Source organism: Somniosus microcephalus, chromosome 11 (assembly GCF_052327205.1).
Source record: "Somniosus microcephalus isolate GS21.2 chromosome 11, FLI_Smic_1.0, whole genome shotgun sequence".
Classification (NCBI taxonomy): Eukaryota; Metazoa; Chordata; class Chondrichthyes; order Squaliformes; family Somniosidae; genus Somniosus; species Somniosus microcephalus.
The window spans coordinates 229,141,411-229,164,447 of record NC_140997.1 but is presented as its reverse complement, the minus strand read 5'-3'; the positions used below and the strand labels follow the sequence as shown (position 1 = coordinate 229,164,447).

General features: G+C 52.5%; 1 protein-coding gene across 1 annotated transcript in view; it reads left to right on the top strand.

Annotated features, from left to right (window-relative positions):
- Positions 1–23,037, top strand: part of LOC147111318 (plexin-A1-like) — a 616,616-nt gene that overhangs the window by 421,653 nt on the left and 171,926 nt on the right. The window contains exon 11 of the mRNA XM_086002083.1: positions 11,931–12,027. Within this exon, the coding sequence (XP_085858209.1) occupies positions 11,931–12,027 (97 nt within the window). The remainder of the gene's footprint in view (positions 1–11,930; positions 12,028–23,037) is intronic.

The following is a 23,037-nucleotide window of genomic DNA, read 5'->3' as shown; positions in this document are numbered from 1 at the left end:
CCCCTCCCTCACTCTCTCTCCCCCTCCCTCTCGCTCTCCTCTCGCCCTCCCTCTCGCTCTCTCTCCCCCTCCCTCGCTCTCTCCCCCTCCTTCGCTCTCTCTCCCCTTCCCTCGCTCTCTCTCCCCCTCCCTCTCGCTCTCTCTCCCCCTCCCTCGCTCTCCCTCCCCCTCCCTCTCCCTCTCTTTCTCTCTCTCCCCCTCCATCACTCTCTCTTCCCTCCCTCTCTCGCTCTCCCCCCTCCCTCGCTCTCTCTCCCCCTCCCTCTCGCTCTCTCTCCCCCTCCCTCTCGCTCTCTCTCCCCCTCCCTCGCTCTGTCTCCCCCTCCTCCTCTCTCTCTCTCTCTCTCCCCCTCCCTCACTCTCTCTCCCCCTCCCTCTCTCTCTCTCTTCCCCCCCCCCCACTCTCTATAAAAATATATGCCTTCTTTAGAATCATAGAATAGTAACTTATAGCACAGAAGGAGGCCATTCAGCCCCTTGTGCCTGTGCCGGCTCTTTGAAAGAGCTCTCCTATTAGTCCCTTAAGCGAAGATGGGCTGAATGTTCTGCCTCCTCTCTCTCTCTGATTTTTCTGCTGTACTTTGATGAGCGCTCCTTTCCGAGAATTTTGAAATTCCCACCAGAATGCCACTCGCTCAACTGCTAGCAACTGTCACCAGAAAGGCCTTGGGAGGGTTTTTTTGATACATAGAAGATAGGAGCAGGAGTAGGCCATTCGGCCCCTCGAACCTGCTCCGCCATTCAATGAGATCATGGCTGATCATCCAAACTCAGTACCCTGTCCCTGCCTTCTCCCCATATCCCTTGACCCCTTTAGCCTTAAGAAATATATCCAACTCCTTCTTGAATATATTTAATGAACTGGCCTCCACTGCCCTCTGTGGCAGAGAATTCCACAGGTTCACCACGCTCTGGGTGAAGAAATTCCTCCTCATCTCAGTCCTAAATGGCTTACCCCTTATCCTTAGACTATGACCCCTGGTTCTGGACTCCCCGGCCATCATAAACATCCTTCCTGCATCTAGTCTGTCCAGGCCTGACAGAATTTTATAGGTTTCGATGAGATCCCCTCTCAATCTTCTAAACTCCAGTGAGTATAAGCCCAATCAACACAATCTCTCCTCATACGTCATTCCTGCCATCCCAGGTATGAGCCTGGTGAATCTTCGCTGCACTCCTTCCATGGCAAGAACATCCTTCTTCAGATAAGGCGACCAAAACTGCACACAATACTCAAGGTGCGGTCTCACCAAGGCCCTGTACAACTGCAGCAAGACATCCTTGTTCCTGTACTCGAACCCTCTTGCTACGAAGGCCAACATACCATTTGCCTTCTTAACCGCCTGCTGCACCTGCATGCTTACCTTCAGCGACTGGTGCACAAGAACACCCAGGTCTTTTTGCACTTCCCCTTCTCCCAATCTATTGCCATTCAAATAATAATCTGCCTTCCTGTTTTTGCCACCAAAGTGGATAACCTTGCATTTATCCACATTATAGTGCATTTGCCATGTTTCTGCCCAATCACCCAACCTGTCCAAATTATACTGGAGTTTCACGACATCCTCCTCACAGCTTACCCTCCCACCCAGCTTTGTGTCATCTGCAAATTTGGAGATATTACATCGAATTCCCTCGTCCAGATCATTAATATATATTGTGAACAGCTGGGGTCCTCGGACCGATCCTTGCAGTACCCCACTAGTCACTGCCTGCCACTCGGAAAATAATCCGTTTATTCCAACTCTTTGCTTTCTATCTGCCAACCAGTTCTCTATCCAAGTCAATACCTTGCCCCCAAACCCATGTGCCTTAATTTTGCACGCTAATCTCTTATGCGGGACCTTATCGAAAGCCTTCTGAAAGTCCAAATACACCTGGTTCATGCCCCTTCACTCCTTCTGCCACCACTCCTTTCCCCATCCCACGTTAGAGTGTCAGCTTGGCTCAGTTAGCACAGCAGCGCTCTTGTCTCTGAGGCAGGAGGTTGTGGCTTCAAGGACCTTGAGCTCATAATCCGGGCTGACGCTCCGGTGCAGTACTGAGGGAGCGCTGCACTGTCGGAGGGGCAGTACTGAGGGAGCGCTGCACTGTCGGAGGGGCAGTACTGAGGGAGCGCTGCACTGTCGGAGGGGCAGTACTGAGGGAGCGCTGCACTGTCGGAGGGGCAGTACTGAGGGAGCGCTGCACTGTCAGAGGTTCAGTACTGAGGGAGCGCTGCACTGTCAGAGGGGCAGTACTGAGGGAGCGCTGCACTGTCGGAGGGGCAGTACTGAGGGAGCGCTGCACTGTCGGAGGGGCAGTACTGAGGGAGCGCTGCACTGTCAGAGGTTCAGTACTGAGGGAGCGCTGCACTGTCGGAGGGGCAGTACTGAGGGAGCGCTGCACTGTCGGAGGGGCAGTACTGAGGGAGCGCTGCACTGTCGGAGGGGCAGTACTGAGGGAGTGCTGCACTGTCGGAGGGGCAGTACTGAGGGAGCGCTGCACTGTCGGAGGGGCAGTACTGAGGGAGCGCTGCACTGTCGGAGGTGTGCCGTCTTACGGATGAGACGTTAAAACATCTACCCCCTCTGCCTGCGCCAGTGGGCGTGAAGAAGTCCCGTTCGAGGAAGACCAGCTGGGCTCTCCCGGTGTCCTAGTCTTCCCTCAGCCGACAGCACCGCAAGAAGATTAACTGGTCGCTTCATCTCGGTTGTTGTCTGTGGGACCTTGCTGTGCGCAAATTGGCTGCTGTGTTTGCCCGCAAAACAACAGTGAACACACCTCAAAAATAATTCATTGACTGTGAAGCACTATGGGGATGTGAAAGGAGCTATATAAATGCAATTCTTTTTCTTGCAAGCATTTGGCACAGGGGGGAGAGGAAAGTCGTGAAAGAAACTTTAAAAAAGAAAAATAACCTATAATTGCTGTTTAGTCTGTAGAATGTCCCATAGCAGCGCAATACACTAGGTGACTGTATAGTTGTTCGTTATTATCAGGGCTTATGTTCCTCTTGATGGATTCAAGGCATGAATCATTCATTTAATCTCTTCTGACATGGCTGTCATTTTCTTTAAAGTGGGTTCGGATTCCTCTCTGAAGGAGGTCATTAACTGTCAGCAAAAATTCCAAGTTCTCTAGCCCTATTGATCGACTGCTAGGCAGTGTGTGCTGAGGCGAGACTCGAGAAATGATTTAGCAGGAGATGATCTGAAATCATTGGATACTGCTGCTTGCGACCTCATTGCATACTCCATCCTTTTTTTTTAGTTTTTATTTGCTCCAATCTGGAGGCGGTGACTGGCACGGGGCGGGGGGGGGCAGGGGGGAGGGGGACCGTCCCAGAGGGAGCTGGTAGAGTCTTTCTGGACCTTCAGCCAAGTGACCGTTCTTCTCCACGTGTGAGGCCAGACAAGGAACGCAGAGGGCGTCACGGTCATTTTCGAGCCTTTAAGGAGTTCAACCGTCGGGTTGTCCTACAAGCCAGTTGGTAGTGTTTGGCTGCGAGCTCTACTTCGACTAATTCCATCTCCGTTACCTCCTGTGCTGCTGAAACCCTCATCCATGCCTTTGTTACCTCTGGACTTGACCATTCCAACGCACTCCTGGCCGGACTCCCACATTCCACCCTACGTAAACTTGAACTGATCCAAAACTCGGCTGCCCGTGTCCTAACTCGCACCAAGTCCCGTTCGCCCATCTCCCCCTGTGCTCGCTGACCTACATTGGCTCCCGGTTAAGCAGCGCCTCGATTTTAAAATTGGCATCCTTGTTTTCAAATCTCTCCATGGTCTGTGTAATCTCCCCCAGCCCTACAACCCTCCGAGATCTCTTGCGCTCCTCTAATTCTGGTCTCTTGCGCATCCCTTGAATTTAATCGCTCCACCATTGGTGGCCGTGCCTTCAGCTGCCTGGGCCCTAAGCTCTGGAATTCCCCCCCCCCTAAACCTCTCCGCCTCTCTACCTCTCCTCCTTTAGACGCTCTTTAAAACTGACCTCTCCTGATATCTCCTTGAGTGTGGCTCGGTGTCAAATCTTTTGGCTGATTACGCTACTGTGGGATATTTGACTATATTACATATAGTTGTTGTTGTATGTGTTCACGCACTCACACTTTCCAGTGCCAGTTTGTTTTGGTTGCTAGCACTCAGTTAGAAGGTTAGCGGGTTCAAGCTGCATTCCAGGAGCTGGAGCATGTTATCTAGGCTGAGATCCAGGTCTGAGGGGGTGCTGCACTGTTGGAGATGTTGTCTTTTTGGATCAGCTGTTAAAAACGAGGCCACTTTTTTTTTCCTGTTCGGATAAACGTAAAGGATCCCGTGGCCCTTTTGTTGAAGAAAAGCAGCGACTTCTCGGTGCCCTGGCCAACGTTTGTCCCAGCCAACTTCCATCAGAACCCCAATTGATTGCTCTTTTGTATGATTTGCAGAGGGATCTTGCTGTGCACAAGTTGACTGCCTTGTTTGTCTTGTGTAACGTGCGCTGACTTACACTTCAAAAGCACAGGAGAGGTTTGGGAATGTCCTGAGGAGCAAGCAATGTATAAAATGCAAATTCTCCCTTTCCAGCACCGATCAAACGCCAGAACTCCCCCGCTCTTCTTCAAATAGTGGCCATGAGATCGTTTACGTCCACATGAGAGAGCAGACGGGGCCTCGGTTTAATGTTTCATCCGAAAGACGGCACCTCCGACAGTGCAGCACTCCCTCAGCACTGCATTGCAGTGTCAGCTTAGATTTTTGTGCTCAAGTCCCTGGAGTGGGACTATGGACCCACAACCTTCTGACTCAGAGGCACGAGTGCTGCCCACTGAGCCACAGCTGACAGGTCAGAGGCACATTCCCCAAAAGTGACCAAGCAAATCTGTGGAATATTTACCCGCCTCCATTATTCAACTCGGCCTGCACTCCTCCGCAAAGAACATGCTTTTTCTCTGATTTTTCACTCACCAGTTCACTTTTTCCTGTTTCTCCTGCTCTTTTTTTTCCCTCTGACACTTCTTCTGTCCCTCTCTCTTTCTTTCTCTTTCTCTCGCTCCCTCCCTTTCAGTCTCTCATTCTGTCTTCTACATTTCTTTGTCTCTCTCTTTCTTCCTGTCTGTCTTTCTGTTTTCTCTGTCGCTGCGTGTCTCTCCCCCTCTTCCTGCTTCTATAATCTCTCCCTCACATTCTCCCTCTCTCGCTCCCTCTCATGCTCTCTCGCTGCAACGCCATCTCGGGAACCGTCGTGGGCCTTGACCCAAGCTTTTAATACATTAACGAGGGAGATACTTTGCGCAAAGGCAGGGGAGGTGATCAGAATCTAAGGAAGCTCCATTGAACTTGGTCTCTATTACTTCTTGGACTAGACTGCCACCTAGTGTAGTAAATAGTAATTCAGCTCATTCGAAAGGAAATCGCACCAATTTCTGATTCAGCGCAGGGTGACTCACAGGGATATGGGTTTCGAGAGTGACGAGCATGGTTGAGCGTGGTAGCTCTGGCGAGCTGGACCTTGTGGTGTGCTACTGAGCCTTACCTGCCAGAGAGGTTCCCTGTTCGCGCCCTAGCCTGTGCTGAGCCAGCAGACGGGAGTCTCGAGTTGGCCACAGTGCAGTGTTGGCCAATACCCGATGACGACTAGTGGGCCACGCTGGGAAGTGGCTGTGTGTGGACACCAGGGTCGGTGTTGGCTGCGACTACCCTGCACACCACTACCCTGCACGCCCCTCATTGTCCAGACCTAGGCACGAAGTATAGTCACTGGCACGAGGTACCAGAGGGCTGATGGTGCCTGTAGAATCCTACTCCGGCAGTAGTCAGATCAAGGAAAAGAGGGAAGGACCATTGGGCACTGGCGGGTGTGTGGGGGGGGGGGATGATGCACTTTTAAAGTAAGAGATCTGGTCATATGTCACTTGGAAGTGGAGCATGGATAATGGAACAGGTTGGGTTGAAAGGGAAGACTTGGTTTTATATCGCATTTCAAACATCTCATTGAGCTTCACGTACGATGAACTATCAAATTCATCAAATGAAACAGCACATTCGGCCCATCGTGCCTGTACCGGCTCTTTGGTTGAACTATCCAATTAATCCCACTTCTACTGCTCTCTGCCCCCCCTCCCATAGCCCTGTAAAAATTTTCCCTTCAAGTATTTATCCAAATGGGGTGACAAGTTGTTACGCAGGCAACTGTTTCAACCATTTTATACACAGCAAGACCCCACAAACCGCAACGAAGATGAATGTCCTAAAATCAGTTGACCTGCTTTTTTGGGGTCGTGCTGGGCTGAGGAGTGAATCTTGGCCAGGAACGCAGTCGACTTGGATTATGCATCCAAACTGGTGGCATAAAGTTCAGACCTTACCCCCCGGCCCCCCTACCCACGACCTGGTGGCACATAACTTGAGCCCAGCCCCCGTCCCCCCGCTCCCCAACCTTCTCATTCGGAAGTGGGCCTGTGATCAGCTGAGCCCAGGTGTGACGATCCACTCTTTGCGGGGGCCCCATTTTCAGCGGTCATATAAAGGAGGTACAAACATTGGCCACAAAAGGCTATAGCGAGAGCAACGTGAGTTGTTTAAACTTCCGCAACTCCCCTGGCTCCGCAGAACCCGGCTGATGGATCGCACTTGGCTGTTGACGAGATAATTTGATACCGAGAAACCTGAAGCGGTAATTCGTGAAGTACATTTATTATCACTTCACAATCTGATTTGCAAGACACGTTTAATTTAAAATTAATTCTTCTGTTCATTCTCCTCTCTTCACCTCCCCCCCCCGCCGCCCAATACTGACTACATTACTCGTGCAAATCGCTGCGTTAACTCGATCAAAGCTGCGTCCCTTGAGACTGAGAACAGTCTTGTGGAGGTTCCGGTTTTTATTACCTCTTCCGTCTTGGCTCCTCTGCTCCTCACTTCTTCTACCCTTCCATCGCAAGTTGTATTAACTGATGCAAATCCCGCTGAGGTGTGAGGGGGAAAGATTTTCAGAGCCGGGTAGTGGGACTGATTGGATATCTCTTTCAAAGAGCCGGCGGGTGGGGGAGGAGGTAATTGTCTTGTGCGGCTGTGCTTGTCTTGTCAGCAAGGGCGATACGTCTGGGTGTATTTCTGCAGGCTTCAGGAATGGTGGTAGTTAAATTGCGACCTAATGCGCAGTCCCTTTAACTTTCCTGTGCATGGGTGGGATCTTCCTGCAGCTGGTGAGCGGCCTGCGCGGGATGTCCCGATTGGTGCGCGGTCGCTCACCTTAGGGGGAACGTTGGTGGTGTCCCCGCGAGAGAACACTGGGTCCGTGTGATCGCCTGGACTGGTTCCCATCGCCTGAGGGGCTCCGAGAGGAATCTTCCCAGAGTATTCTTTCCCTTATTGGCCCCGGGCTTTTACTCTGTGTGTTTGCCTCTTCCCAGGAGATTACATGACTGGAGGGGTGGGGAGATGGGGGGTTGGGTGGGAGGTGGGCGAGGGGTTGTGGGGGAGGGGTGGGGCGGGAGGCGGGGAGGGGTTGGGTGGGAGGCGGGGGGGTTGGGCGGGAGGCGGGGGAGGGGTTGGGTGGGGGGCGGGGGAGGGGTTGGGTGGGGGGGGGTTGGGGTGGGGGGGAGGGGAGGGGTGGGGTGGGAGGCGGGGGAGGGGAGGGGTTGGGCGGGGGGGTTGGGTGGGGGGTTGGGCGGGGGGAAGCGTTGGGGTGGGGCGGGAGGCGGGGGAGTTGGGCGGGAGGCGGGGGTGGGGTGGGGGGTGTTGGGTGTGAGGTGGGGGAGGGGTGGGGCGGGAGGCGGGGGAGGGGTTGGGTGGGGGGAGGGGTTGGGGTGGGGCGGGAGGCGGGGGGGTTGGGTGGGAGGCGGGGAGGGGTTGGGTGGGGGGTTGGACGGGGGGAGGGGTTGGGGTGGGGCGGGAGGCGGGGGGGTTGGGCGGGAGGCGGGGGAGGGGTTGGGTGGGGGGGGTTGGGCGGGGGAGGGGGTGGGTGGGAGGCGGTGCGGGGGGTTGGGCGGGAGGCGGGGGAGGGGTTGGGTGGGGGGGTTGGGCGGGGGAGGGGTGGGGGGAGGCGTTGGGCAGGAGGCGGGGGAGGGGTTGAGTGGGGGGGGTGTTGGGTGTGAGGTGGGGGGAGGGGTTGGGGTGGGGCGGGAGGCAGGGGGGGTTGGGCGGGAGGTGGGGGAGGGGTTGGGTGGGGGGTTGGACGGGGGGAGGCGGGGGGGTTGGGCGGGAGGCGGGGGAGGGGTTGGGTGGGGGGGTTGGGCGGGGGAGGGGGTGGGTGGGAGGCGGTGCGGGGGGTTGGGCGGGAGGCGGGGGAGGGGTTGGGTGGGGGGGGTTGGGCGGGGGAGGGGGTGGGGGGAGGCGTTGGGCAGGAGGCGGGGGAGGGGTTGAGTGGGGGGGGTGTTGGGCGTGAGGTGGGGTGGGGGGGTGTTGGGTGTGAGGTGGGGTGGGGGGGTTGGGTGTGAGGTGGGGTGGGGGGGTTGGGTGTCTAGTCACGACGCTCCAGCGCTCATGGTGTGGGACAGTCTTGATGGACCAGCTGGTCTTATCCTGCCCGTCAATTTCGTATGTTGGTGCTGATTGGTCAGTTGGTACTGAGCCCCGGACCAGCGACATCCAAGGTTCTATCCTTGGTTTGTGTTACATGAGCTAATCTCAGACATGACAGAATTAAGAGTCCTACAATTCAGAGGATCGTCGAATGATACAGCACAGAAGGAGACCATTCAGCCCATCGTGCTCTTTGAAAGAGCAATCCAATTCATCCCACTCCCCCCTGCTCTTTCTTCACAGTAAATTTTTCCCCCTCAAGTATTTATCCAATTCCCTTTTGAAAGTTACTATTGAATCTGCTTCCACCGCCCTTTCAGGCAGCGCATTCCAGATCACAACAACTCGCTGCGTAAAATAAAAATTCTCATAACTTCCCCCCCTTCCCTCCTGGTTCTTCTGACCTTCACTCCGTGTCCTCTGGTTACCGACCCTTCTGCCACTGGAAACAGTTTCTCCTGGTTTACTCTATCAAAACCCTTCATGATTTTGAACACCTCTATCAAATCTCCCCTTATTCTTCTCTACTCTGAGGAGAACAATCCCAGTTTCTCCAGTCTCTCCATATAACTGAAGACTCTTATCCCTGGTACCTGACATGAATCAACTGAGCGGCCTGCGGGTGGCGCTGTCCAGGGAGAGTATAAATACTCGGGCACGGGCCCAGCTTGCGCAGGACATTCTTAACAGGATCTAGTGAAGGACACAACTAGACCTCCATGTTGTAAAACAGTTGATTAAAGCTTTGTTTAACGCTTAGACCAAGTGCCTAGTAGTTTTCTTACATCAGTACCATTCAAGTAAATCTCCTCTGCACCCTCTCCAAGGCCTTGACATCCTTCCTAAAGTGTCCAGAATTGGACACAATACTCCAGCTGGGGCCGAACCAGTGATTGATAAAGGTTTAGCATATCTGGTGTCAGTGCCTCTGGGCTGAGGATGGGAAAACCAACCAGGGTTCGTACTCCTGGTCGACGTGGCGACGTCGGATGGAGGCAGTATTGGGGCTGAGCTGATGCCCTCCACAGCCAGGTGCCCTGCTGACGTCCACTGTCCAGGCTCGCGTATGAAGGCTTGACTCGATGGGAGGGTTGCTGGGGAATGCACCCAAGCAAGGAGTCCGCACCTTCAGCAGGGGGGAAGGGATGAAATTGGGGGCAAAAAAAAACCCCCAAATGGTCAGTGACTTCCAACAAGATTGGTGGATCTCGTGGCATGTCGGTGGGATTTCGGTTGACTTCGGTTATTCCTCAAACCATCCAGACTTGTACACGAGATTGTCCTCCTGTAAACACACGGCTCTTCTGGGGAGCCTGTCTGCCGCCTTCCAAAACCCAAGGGACAATGTGTGTGTGTGAAGCAAAGGGCAGATCTAATCCAGCAGTACAAAAGGCAGGTGGCCCCAGTAGCACTGGGGTGCTGGGCAAAACCACCTGGCAGCATCTTACAATGCCCATCAGTGGGTGAGCCCGTGGTCTGGCCGTGTGCTAGACTGGGTACCACAGTGCGGTGGTGGTGTTAATCCCAAACTGGGCGGTTTGTATTACACGAGTGAGATTTTGAAGGCAGAGTTGGACAGCAAATATCAATCAGAAAAAGAAGCTTAATCTCATTTAAAGTGGGCGTCGGTGCTGTTTTTGGAAGAGAATCACCCACCCGCAGACCTCCGGGTTGGGTGGCCACGATGGAGCCTTACCTCGCCGTCCATCATAGTGACATCACACATAATCAATATATTGGCAGGGATTGATGACCTTCCTGAGAACATCACTGTATCCACTGCTGTAGAATGTAGCACAAAACAATGCCCTTAATTCCAAGGGTAAAGGTGCCCCTTTTAATGACCAGATCATGTGCAAAGTGAGCCTTACTATTGGCAGAGCCCTGAGGGAAGGAAAGAAAGAAAGAAAGAAATTTGTATGGCATCTTATCGAATCTCTTTTTTTAAAAACCAGTGTATCTCATAAAGTGAATAACTTTACAGGAGCAAGGATGTCTTGCTGCAGTTGTACAGGGCCTTGGTGAGACCACACCTTGAGTATTGTGCAGTTTTGGTCGCCTTATCTGAGGAAGGATGTTCTTGCCATGGAGGGAGTGCAGCGAAGATTCACCAGGCAGATACCTGGGATGGCAGGAATGACGGATGAGGAGAGATTGGGTCGATTAGGCTTATATTCGCTAGAGTTTAGAAGAATGAGAGGGGATCTCATTGAAACTTATAAAATTCTAACAGGACTAGACAGACTAGATGCAGGAAGGATGTTCCCGATGGTCGGGGAGTCCAGAACCAGGGGTCACAGTCTAAGGATAAGGGGTAAGCCATTTAGGACAGAGATGAGGAGGAATTTCTTCACCCAGAGAGTGGTGAACCTGTGGAATTCTCTACCACAGAAGGCAGTAGAGGCCAATTCATTAAATATATTCAAGAAGGAGTTGGATATATTTCTTAAGGCTAAAGGGATCAAGGGATATGGGGAGAAAGCAGGGACAGGGTACTGAATTTGGATGATCAGCCATGATCTCATTAAATGGCGGAGCAGGCTCGAGGGGCCGAATGGCCTACTCCTGCTCCTATCTTCTATGTTTCTAACTTTGAAGATTATTTAGCTGGCACAGGCAACTGAGAGAGCAGCGGGGCCTCCTTCTGTGCTGTAAGATTCTACGAAGTGCAGTGATTCGTGTTATGTAGGCAAATCATAGAATCTTACAGCACAGAAGGAGGCCATTCGGCCCATCATGCCTGTGCTGGCTCGTTGAAAAATTGTGGCAGCCGCAAACAGCAGTGAGGTGAATGGCAGTTACTCTTGTTTCTTTGGTGCATTAGTGTTGGTGTGAATCAGGATAGGAAAAGTGACTCATCTCGAGGAACAGCACCTCATCTTCCGATTAGGCACTTTACAGCCTTCCGGACTCAATATCGAGTTCAACAATTTCAGATCATAACCTCGGCCCCCATTCCATTTTGACTTATTTTTTATCCCCACCTTTGTTTTGGCCCTTTCCCCCACCCCCTTTCTTTTTCTCTCTCCCACATGGCAGCTGTCTCCCATTCTGCCAGCGCATTTCACACTTAATCTAGAGCCGTCTTTTGTCTCCACTAGTCCTACCACCATCTCGTCTGGTTTTGAATACCTCTTAATGTCTCTTCACTTCTCTTTTGTTCTCTCCCAGCCTGGCCTTTTAATCTGTTTCATTTCCTGTGCTTTTTCAGTCTTGACAAAGGGTTTGACCCGAAACGTTGACTCTATTTTCTCTCCACAGATGTTGCTCTGGCCTGCTGAGTTTTTCCAGCATTTTCTGTTGTTATTTCGGATTTCCAGCATCTGCAGTATTTTGCTATCGTACTAGGGAAAGTGACTTGCTGCCCTCAATGAATGCCTCTCAGACTCAGGTTGCCAAAGCTCCCCTCCCTTACTGAGCCTGTCTGTCTTTCTCTTCCAGTACACGTATGAAGGAAATGACATCAGCGACCTTCCTGTGGATCTCTCTGTCGTATGGAATGGGAATTTTGTCATCGACAATCCGGCCAACATTAAAGGTACAGCCAGCAGATAAAAACAGGCAGTGGTCATTGCTGATATCGCCAGAATGCGGGACCTAATTAATGAGGTTCACGGTTTTATACAGGATGAATTAGGGGGACAGCCGTGTTTTGCGAGTGTTGGATGAAAGGAATGGGTTACTTACAAAGAAAGAAAGAGACTTGGATTTATTTCTGTAGCGCCTTTCACGACCTCAGGACGCTCCAAAGCGCATTACAGCCAATGAAGTACTTTTTGAAGTGTGTTCACTGTTGTAATGTGGGAAACGCGGCCGACAAATTGCGCACAGCAAGCTCCCACAAACAGCAGTGAGATAAATGACCAGATAATCTGTTCTAGTGATGTTGGTTGAGGGATAAATGTTGGTTCAGGACACCGGGGAGAAGTCCCCTGCTCTTCTTTGAAATAGTGCAGTGGGATCTTTTACGTCCACCTGAGAGAGCAGACGGGGCCTCGGTTTAACGTCTTATCCCAAAGACGGCACCTCCGACAGTGTAGCGCTCCCTCAGTACTGCCCCTCAGTACTGCCCCTCCGACAGGGATCAAGGGATATGGGGAGAAAGCAGGGACAGGGTACTGAATTTAGATGATCAGCCATGATCGCATTGAATGGAGGAGCAGGCTCGAGGGGCCGAATGGCCTACTCCTGCTCCTATCTTCTATGTTTCTTTGACAGTGCAGCACTCCCTCAGTACTGTCCCTCCGACAGTAAGGCGCTCCCTCAGTACTGCCCCTCCGACAGTGCGGCGCTCCCTCAGTACTGCCCCTCCGACAGTGCAGCATTCCCTCAGTACTGCCCCTCCAACAGTGCGGCGCTCCGAGTACTTGTGGCAGTTTTTGTACTATGGACCTGTGCTCATCCTGGTCTGGGTTGCGACCACTCCAAGCTCATTGCATGCAGGTTGCTTACAATCAAAGCAAGGTTCCAATTCAGCCAGCCAGTGTAAGAATCAACAACAACTTGCATTTATATAGCAACTGTAACCGAGTGAAACGTCCCACGCCACTTCACAGGAGGGCAATCAGACAAAAGTTTGACACTGAGCCAAAGGACAGATTAGGACAAGCGGTAGGTTTTATGGAGTGTCTTAAAGGAAGAGGGAGAGGTTCAGGGAGGGAATCCATAGCTTGGCGCCTAGATGGCTGAAGGAACATCCACCAATGGCGGGGCGAAGAAAGAAGGGGATGCTCAAGAGAACAGAATTGGAGGAACGCAGAGTTCTCGGAGGGTTGTGGGGCTGGAGGAGGTTACAGAGAGAGGGAGATAACCTCAAACCATGGGAGGTAAAGGTTTCTCAATTCTACTTCCATATTAGGTCTTCATTCCCAGCCCCAGAAATCCATGTCCCGACTGCACCAGTGGGATGGTTTCCTGTCTCCTGCCCAGTGGAACATCTGAGCGGGAGCAGGTTGAGATGGTCTGAAATTTGCTTCACTTTGAACCTTTCCAGCCATTGGAAGAAGGAGGCTCAGCTGCCAGCAGTTTGAGTGGATGCCTGCTCGGGTTGACCCAGTTTGCCACCCATTTTCTCTTTGTTTTGCCCTCCCCACCCCCTTGAACACTCATGGGTACCTCATATTGATTCCGTCCCATGGTCTCTATTCTGTTAAGTATCCAACATCATCCTGTGAGATGCCTCTCTTGAGGATGAAGAGCACGAGTTACATCTAATCATTTCTGCTGGGCCCTCCCGTTAACACTGGAGAGCAGACTTGTTACTCCAGTATTGTAGCTGGTACTCTAAAATCTGCCCCACATCGAGCAGATTAAGAGCAGCCTCAGCACATCAAGACAAACTGTATCTTATCCACACATTATTTACAAATCCGGTGGGGAGTGTTTGCTTCCTGCCCACAAACATTACTTCCTGTTGTCGTGATATTTGGCCACGCTTTTTGGTTTATGGTTACCATTGCAACTCGCTATGTCAGCAGTCACGCTGTAGTTGCAGGATCTGGCCACTAGGTGCTGCTGTGGAGCAGGTTTCTGAGGCGTGTGTGTCTCTCACTGCAGTGGTCCTGTGTGCAGCAGGAGGAGGGCCTTAGTGCTGGGGCACGGAATATACGTTACCATTTCAGGCACCCAGTGTCTGCATCGAACACGACCAGGTCAGGTAGAGGAAGAGTGAAGGCCAAACAATGACCCTCAGCCCCCATATCAGAAGAACACCCTTTTTTCTTTTTTTTGCATCAATGTGATATTTTTCCACTTTGTGTAACAGCTATCCTGTGGCCTGTCGGACTGAGATGGACAGTTTAGTGCTGAATGGGGCTCTGCTCCCAGCCCCGTGCCCCTTAGTGACTGAATTGAGAGTGCCCCAGCTCATTCAGTGTGAGGCCCAAACAGGAAGAGAGGCTGTGATCCCATCCGTCTGAGCAGACATTGAATCAAAGCCCCAGAGTTATACCCATCAGGAAGGATTGAACAGGCTGGGGCTCTTTTCTCTAGAAAGGAGAGGGCTGAGGGGTGACCTGACAGAGGTCTTCAATATTATGAAAGGGTTCGATAGGGTAGACGTAGAGAAGATGTTTCCACTTGTGGGGGTGGAGACCAGAACTAGGGGTCATAAATTTAAGACAGTCACTAATAAATCCAACAGGGAATTCAGGAGAAACCTCTTTACCCAGAGAGTGGTGAGAATGTGGAACTCGCTACCACAGGGAGTGGTTGAGGAGAATAGCAGAGATACATTTAAGGGGAAGCTGGATAAACACACGAGGGAGAAAGGAATAGAAGGATATGGTGATGGGGTGAGATGAAGAGGGGTGGGAGGTACTCGTGTGGAACATGAACCAGTTGGGCTGAATGGCCTGTTTCTGTGCTGTACATTCTATGTCAAGTTGGCCATCTCTTCTCTGCCATCCCTTTTTGAAGTTGGCCCCGAGACGATCTTGAGAGGGAGGAAAGTTTTGAGCAGGATTGCTGCACCGCGGGTAACATTTTCACCTGGTATGACACTAACACCACTTTCAGTGCCAGCTGATCATGAATAGCTTGTGTTTGGCACTTGTGAGCTTAGACTGTGCATATGCCTCCTCCGCACTCCCCCCCCCCCCCCCCCCCCGAGCAACTTAAAGGGGAATTACATTCAGTGTCAGCTGTGGCTCAGTGGGTCCCACACTCGCCTCTGAGTCAGAAGGTCATGGGTTCAAGCCCCACTCCATAGGCTTGACCGTATAATCTAGGCTGACACTGCAGTGCCGTACTGAGGGAGTGCTGCACTGTCAGAGGTGCCGTCTTTCAGATGAGACGTTAAACTGAGGCTCCGTCTACTCTCTCAGGTGGACGTAAAGGATCCCACGGCACTATTTTGAAGAAGAGCAGGGGAGTTCTCCCCGATGTCCTGGCCAATCCCTCAACCAACATCACTAAAAACAGATTATCTGGTCATTATCACATTGCTGTTTGTGGGAGCTTGCTGTGCACAAATTGGCTGCCGCGTTTCCTACATTACAACAGTGACTACACTTCAAAAAGTACTTCATTGGCTGTAAAGCACTTTGGGACATCCTGAGGTCATGAAAGGTGCTACAGAAAGGCAAGTCTTTCTTTCTGTATAACTGTGATTTTCTTCCCTTTTTCTCCTTGTTTCCTGACGCGCGCTGGGGCACGGTTCCAGGGGCACTGGCAGCGTCTCAAGTGGCCATTCTTCCCGTGTGAGCCCAGTTGGTGAGGACTGGCTGGTTACTTGATGTCGGGATTGAGTGGCGACCCTTGCTGACTCTTGTCTTTGCAAACATAAGAAATAGGAGCAGGAGTCGGCCCTTCGGGCCTGCTCCGCCATTCAATGAGATCATGGCTGATCTTTGGCCTCAACTCCATTCACCGGCCCTATCGCCATATCCCTTGATGCCCTCACTAGTCAGAAATCTATCGACTTCTGTTTTGAATATACCCAATGACTGAGCCTCCACAGCCCTCTGGGGTAGAGAATTCCAAAGATTCACCACCCTCTGTGTGAAGAAATTTCTCCTCATCTCAGTCCTGAATGGCCTACCCTTTATCTTGAGGCTGTGGCCCCTGGTTCTAGACTCCCCAGCCAAGGGAAACATTCTCCCAGCATCCATCCTAACAAACCTCGTTGCGGCTCCAACCAACCGCTCTAAAGCAAATAAAGCACGGTGACCAGGGGCGCTGAGGGGCAAATCCTAATATCCAACGTATTGGTAACCTCTGGGACCATTGCTCCCTACCCAACTGTTAAATCGGTAATCTACGCCTTGTGACTTCATTAGGTAACCATGGAGAACTGGTTAAAACCAGTCGGGACAGTTGACTGCAGAAAGCGGGCAGAGAAAGAGGCCAACCTTTGCAGACGTCGTTTCGTTCATTGATGTAACAGACACACAGATACCGCAAAAAAAAACCCCGAGAGGCACTGACGCGGACACAGATCTCTCTCTCTTTATGGCATTCAGAATGATGTGATCACATTCAGGGGCAGTGTTTAATTAGTGAGTGTGTGCTTTGGGCTAACAGCCGCTTGAGACTCTTCATAGAGTAGATATTTTTTCTCCTCTTTCATTCTAAACCCTATGGGCCAAATTTCTCTCTCTGATAATCCTATTGAAGAAAACACATCAGTCAACGGAGGTGTAACGTTGATAGAAAGCGTCGAGACTGTTTTATTAGTCTTAGAGTTTGTACCCATCCCAAAAATGGATTATAGCAAAATAGAAACAATTTTTCCTTGTTGAGACATAGATTTTTGAAGTTTTACCAGTGAAAATGGAATATTTTACTGTTAAATAAGACCTGGTGCGTTTTGTTCAAGTTAATTTTTCGGGATGCGGGTGTCGCTGCTGAGATTTATCGCTCACCCCCATCATGTTAGGCCACTTCACAGGGCGGCTAAGAGTCAACCGGTGGGGGGACTGGAGTCACATACAGGCCCAGACCGGGTAAGGACGGCAGGCTTCCTTCCCTAACGGGACATTAGTGAACAGGTTGGGTTTTTACGACGGGAGCTTTTAGTCAGAGAGCAAGGATTTAGTTGCCATTGGTTATGTATATCATGGTGTTTTGGAGTCAATTCTTCTTTCTATCTTGAACACCGTCTACTCTCTGTCATGTACCTGTACGTCCAGAGCTGGAGCTTTACATTGACGTGCATTATCTCTGTTCTTGCCCTTGAGCAACGTGCAATCTCTTCTCGGTCTCCCACCAGATCCCTCTGAGCTCATGTTGAGTCTCTCCGTGACAAATCTTTGCATTGTTGGGGGGGAGCGGCCTTTCCCTTAACCCCTCGCCCCACCCGCCCCCCAGCCCCAATCCCCAGCAAAAGTGAATTTTGCATTTTCCTGTTCCGTTGATGACTGAGGTTGCCACTGAGGCCCGGTCCTAAAATCAGCTGAACGTTGGTCAACATTTGGGCCACTTGGTGCAAATTTTACTCTCTTCCCCCAAAGCTCGCACCAGCCCAGGTGGCTCATTAACTGCTTGGCTACCGTCCAGCGATCATTGTTGCTGGGGCCTTGTGATTTGGCTGACATGCGCTTGGCGCCGCTCGACGAGGTGACGCCGCCGGGAATCGCAGGTCCCAAAAAGCCGCTCCTTCTAGGGTCGCCAACCCTCCTGGATTGCCCTGGAGCGATGTTCCTGGTAAAGGTCCCGTGCGGGCCGCTCGCCGGCTTCTCCGCTGTAAACACCGCCGCACGTACAGAAATTTAAAGGGACCGCGGCCTAAGAAACAGGACCGCGCAGAACGAAGCGCAGCTCGCAGGGAACATTGCCCTGGAGTCTCCAGGAATTAAAGTTTCATCTCCTGGACACTGCCGAAAGTAACGCTGGAGAGAAATCATTCGGGGAGGGGAGGGGGGGTTACATAAAATGGGCCTAGAAATTGGGTTGGTAGCGCCGGCGCTGAGCGCCTAATGAGACCTAGAATTGGGGCGAAGCCCTATGTTGGGGCGGACACTATGAAGATAGCGCCGCCTCAGAAATTGACTATACATTTAGCGCCTGCGCTAAGTGTTTGCGCGCGCCCGCGAGCGCAAGCAGCTCATGACGTCATTTCAGTGTGCAACGCCTTTTAGGAGCGCCTGAGCGCATATTGGGTGGCGCCCAGAGCCTTAACGCCCAGCGCTATTAGTGACAGTTCGAGGGAGGGCTAACAGGCCCTTCTCGGAGTAGGGTGGCGCTATTTAAAGGGGACAGCTCTAGTGCAGAATCTTCTGCCACTTGGCCTGCTCATTGCGATCGCTGCTAGAGAGAGTTGGCGAGCTAATGTGGAGCGGAGTTCTGGGATTTGAGCTTCACAGCACTTGGGACCCTCAACCCTGTCCGAAGCACTTGCAGCACTACACCTAAAAGCCTTTTGACCAACTGGCATCGGAATGGGAGCTTGTTCGGAGGGCGACGGCCTCATCGCCCAACACTGTGAAGGGGCAGAGAGACGGCGGGAGAGAGGGCCGGGATTGGCCAGAAGGAGGAGGGGCAATCGAGGTCGGCCAATCCGACGGGATGCTGCGAGGGTCTTTAGGCAGCAGGTGACAAGCCTTGACATTTCGGAGGAGCAGTGTTAGCGAAGGCTCCGAATCTGGAGGGACATTGTTACTGATCTGTGTCACCTGCTTGGTCAGGATCTGCAGCCACGTGAATGCTGCAGAACCTCTCTGTCCGTGATGGCTACACTGACTGATGGCCTCCATTTTTATGCCAACGGATCCTTTCAGTCAGCCATTGGGGACAATGCGACTGACGCACAGGCTGCAGTCCGCTGTTGCATCCGGCAGGTGACAGATGCCCTTTATAGGCGAACGCGTCCATTCATGACCTTCCCTCGGACCCTGCACAAGCAGGCGGAGGAGGAGGAGTATGAGGAGGAAGAGCAGGAGGAGGAAGATGGAAGGGCTGCTGAAAGTGGAAGGTCCAGACGTCAGAGGCTCCTCTGGACTCGTCTCGACACCCCTGTGGCGGAATGATGAGAGTCTTACCTCATGCGCACTTTGGATGTTTGAGGGCCTCTGCATGCCAGCATCACTGAAAGTAGTCACATGCACCAAGCAACATTGAAACTTCTGTTTATTGACACAAAAGTCTTTCATTACAGCTAAACAACGTAAAGTGAGCAGAAACCATAACTTCCAAAATAAATGTGACCTGTTCGGCCAAGCCGCAAAACTCAGCAAAAATCTGCAACTATAACAGCAGCTGAGGGTGTCCTTGAATTTGGACAAACAAACGTCTCAGCACCTCCCTCTACAACTGGCCCCTTGAGGGAGAACGACTTCTCTTTCGCGCCCGGCCACTTCCCTCCCTGCTGCTCCTACGTAATTGCACCCCAGTGGCGGGCTCAAGGCTGGGGGACGCTTGCTGACTGTCTGGACGCGCAGAAGCCCCTGAGGTACGGCCTGGCCGACCTCTGGGCTTGGAGGGTGCGGACGCAGGATGCTTGCTTTGAGCATGGCTGGAAGCAGTGTGGGTTGCAGGTGGTGGCAGCTGCAATGCAGGCGTCCCAGCGCTGGCATGTGCAATGGTCTCCTGACGAGAGAGGACACCTGCACCATGGTCGGACGACACACTGGCTATCTGAAGGGAGCGGCTCGGCTCATCCGCCACAATCGCAGGCTCCACGGATTCCTGGCATTGTACGGGAGTGGAAGGGCCCGGGGTGATCCTATCTGATGCAGAGAGGGTGGCTGCAGTCAGACATCGCGTTGCGTCAATCTGGCTGTGGAGGAGCCCAGCAAGTGACTGCGTGGCAACAGTGAGGACCTGTGTGCCAGGTGCCAGTGCTTCGGAGAAGGCCTGGACAGTTCTTCCCATGGCTTCGGACAAGGCAGGAGCCGACCGCTCCACTGCCTCGGACAAGCCCTGCACAGACCTTTCCAGGGATTGTCCGAAGCCCTGAACAGTCCTTTCCATTGCCGACTCAAAGCCGTGGATAGTCCTCTCCATTGTTGGGCCGAAGCCCTGGATAGTCCTGTCCATTGTTGCCCCGAAGCCCTGGATAGACCTGTCCATTGTTTCCCCGAACACCTGGAGAGTCCTCTCCATTGTTGCCCCAAAGCCCTGCAGAGTCCTCTCCATTGTTGCCCCGAAGTCCAGCATACTCCTAGCCAATGAATCTATTGACTCAGGCATCTTCTCCACTGCAGCCATCAGCTCCGTGTGTCTGACCTGGGCCTGTTTGCTCATCTCTGCCAGGCGACGGACCTCATCTGCACTCTGTGCAGCAGTCATGATGACCTGCCTTGCCCTGCGCGGAGACGGTGGCCGAACTTGCCTATCCCCCCTGCGTTGCTCCATGCCGCTTGGTCCGGCAACTGGTTCATCCTCAGAGCCACCCCCCCCTCCCCTCCAGGGGACTACTATCCCCAGTCTGCAGATGTCTCAGCTCCCCGGATTCTGCAACGGCTGGTCCGGATTCCTCCTGGTCCTCGCCTCCGGTGGCACTGGCACTGGCAGCTTCAGCGTGTTGAGCCCGAGTTGGTGCTGCTTCATCTGAAAGTGGGAGGTGGAAGAGCGGCTTTAGCAAAAGGACAGGTTTGCTGAAAGGCATGCCAGATTGCGGCATGGCTCTGACATGGCTGCACACTGAGGATGCATGCTGGCGGGGGGACCAAGTGGAAGGCAACAGGTGGAAAAGGTGAGAGTCTTACCCTCGCTGTCGGTAATGGGGTCGGCAGATGCAGTGGTCACAGGACCAGACAGACGTCCTCCAAGTATCTGGTGCACTCTCTCCTCCAGATCCGTGAGAGTGACCACTTGTGCAGGTCCGCCACCGGTTCGACGCTGCTCCTTCCGGATCATCGCCAGCTTGGACTGCAGGGGAAAGAAGGGGAGGTTCTGTTACATGAGGCCTTGAGACATCATCGCATGCCCCCCATTGTGTAAGAGCCCTTACATGAGGCCTTGAGACCTCCTCGCATGCCCCCATTGTGCAAGAGCCCTTACATGAGGCCTTGAGACCTCCTTGCATGCCCCCCATGGTGCAAGAGCCCTTACATGAGGCCTTGAGACATCTGTCCATGTGTGTGCCCAGAAAGGGCCATGGGTGCATACTGACAGATGGCCATTGGCGCATCATTGCAGCAGGGTGCCCGAAGTCAGCTGCAGATGGAGGGAAGCACAAGTTTGGTAAACCATCACTCACCCTAACGATCCATGTGAGGTCGTTGAATTTCTTCCTGCACTGAACAGGGGTCCTGGTCGCCATGTTGCTGGAGTTCACCCTCACAGCAACCTCCCTCCAAGATCGTCGGTAAGCCTTCTGCTTTGGCCTCTTGCCATTATCCGGGTACAGGACCTCCCGACGGTGTTCAACTGCAGCCACCAAGTGGTCCAGAGCCTCAGTGCTGAAGCGCTCTGCTCCCTGCCTAACCTTCTCCATAATGATCAACTTTGTACCGCCAGACAAGGGCGAGCGCCGAATCTGAGGCCTACAGGGCGTTGGGTGTTGAAGCTCAGTCTGACTGACCCACCCCTTTAAGAGCCGGCCGGTGCCTGTAGGTCTCGTGCTTTCCCGTAATTGAGTTCACCTGCGCTGCGCCCGTCCGCGTTGATATTGAGTAGCGCCTGACCTTTTGCGCCTTAAGAGCACCGTGCAACGGCTGAATTAGCGCCTCAAGACCCTTTGGGGGCGATGCAACCCAATATCTCGCCCGGCAGCGATAACTCTCGTCTGGCTATAAACTTAGCGCTTCGCCAGTTCTAACGCCTCAAGCGAGGCTATACCCAATTTCTAGGCCATGGTGTTTAAAAAAAAAAATCTATGAATATATTTGTTTGTTATTGGAGATAGGGCGGGGGAAGTTGGGGGTGGGGGGGGGTGTGAGAAAAAGCTGATTCTGACGGTCAAGAATCATCCAATCAGGTAACAAAGAGTCTGTTAACTTTCTATCTGGCCGTGAGAAGGTCGTGCGAGGCTAAGGTGGAAGGTGTTTGGCGACCAATGGCGGGAGTGCAGAGGCGGGAGATCCAGGAATACATCCTACCAGAGTTGGCAATCCCTTCCCACGATTTTTGTCGGATCACAAATTACAAAGAAAGATTGACCCTTCTCCCGTTTTCCGTTGAGCAGAGGAAAGTATAATGCGTTACTGATAGGGTAGATCGAGAGAAACTATTTCCGCTGATTGGGGAGTCGAGGACTAGGGGGCAGAGTCTAAAAAATAGAGCCAGGCCTTTCAGGAGTGAAGTTAGGAAACACTTCTACACACACAGGGTGGTAGAAGTTTGGAACTCTCTTCCGCAAACAGCAATTGATACTAGATCAATTGTTAACTTCAAACCTGAGATTGATAGAATTTAATAACCAAAGCTATTGAGGGATATGGGGCAAAGGTGGGTAGACACATAGACACATAGAAACATAGGAGCTGGAGTCGGCCATTCGGCCCTTCGAGCCATTCAATATGATCATGGCTGATCCTCTAACTCAATACCATATTCCCGCTGTCTCCCCATACCCCTTGATGCCTTTTATGTCTAGAAATCTATCGATCTCCTTCTTAAATATATTCAGTGACTTGGCCTCCACAGCCTTCTATGGTAGAGAATTCCACAGGTTCACCACCCTCTGAGTGAAGACATTTCTCCTCATCTCAGTCCTAAATGTCCTACCCCTATATAGAGTTAGGTCGCAGATCAGCCATGACCTCACTGAACGGCGGAACAGGCTCGCGGGGCTGAATGGCCTCCTCCTGTTCCTGTTGCGGGCTGGGACGGGGGTGGGGGAAGGGGGGGAGAAGGAATTGGTTGTCAGCAATGTAAGACTGTGAACGCAAACTGCTTTGTCGTGTTTACTGTTTTCATTCATAACCTGTTTAGCTCAGCAGTTGGCTGTGCTCCTTTGAAAGGCCGTACTTGAACCGCTGTCCCTCGCCAGGCCCCCCTCGATAATGAAATTAGGCCGGGGGGAAATTTTTCTTCCGAGGGGCAAGACAAATGAGCTCGTCCATTAAAGCTAACGGCCAAGCAAGTGCCCATGGGCCGCGGAGCGACGAGGTGCCGCAAGTTAGCCCGAGTTGTGCACGCAATAAATTTGTTCACTTGTTCTGGG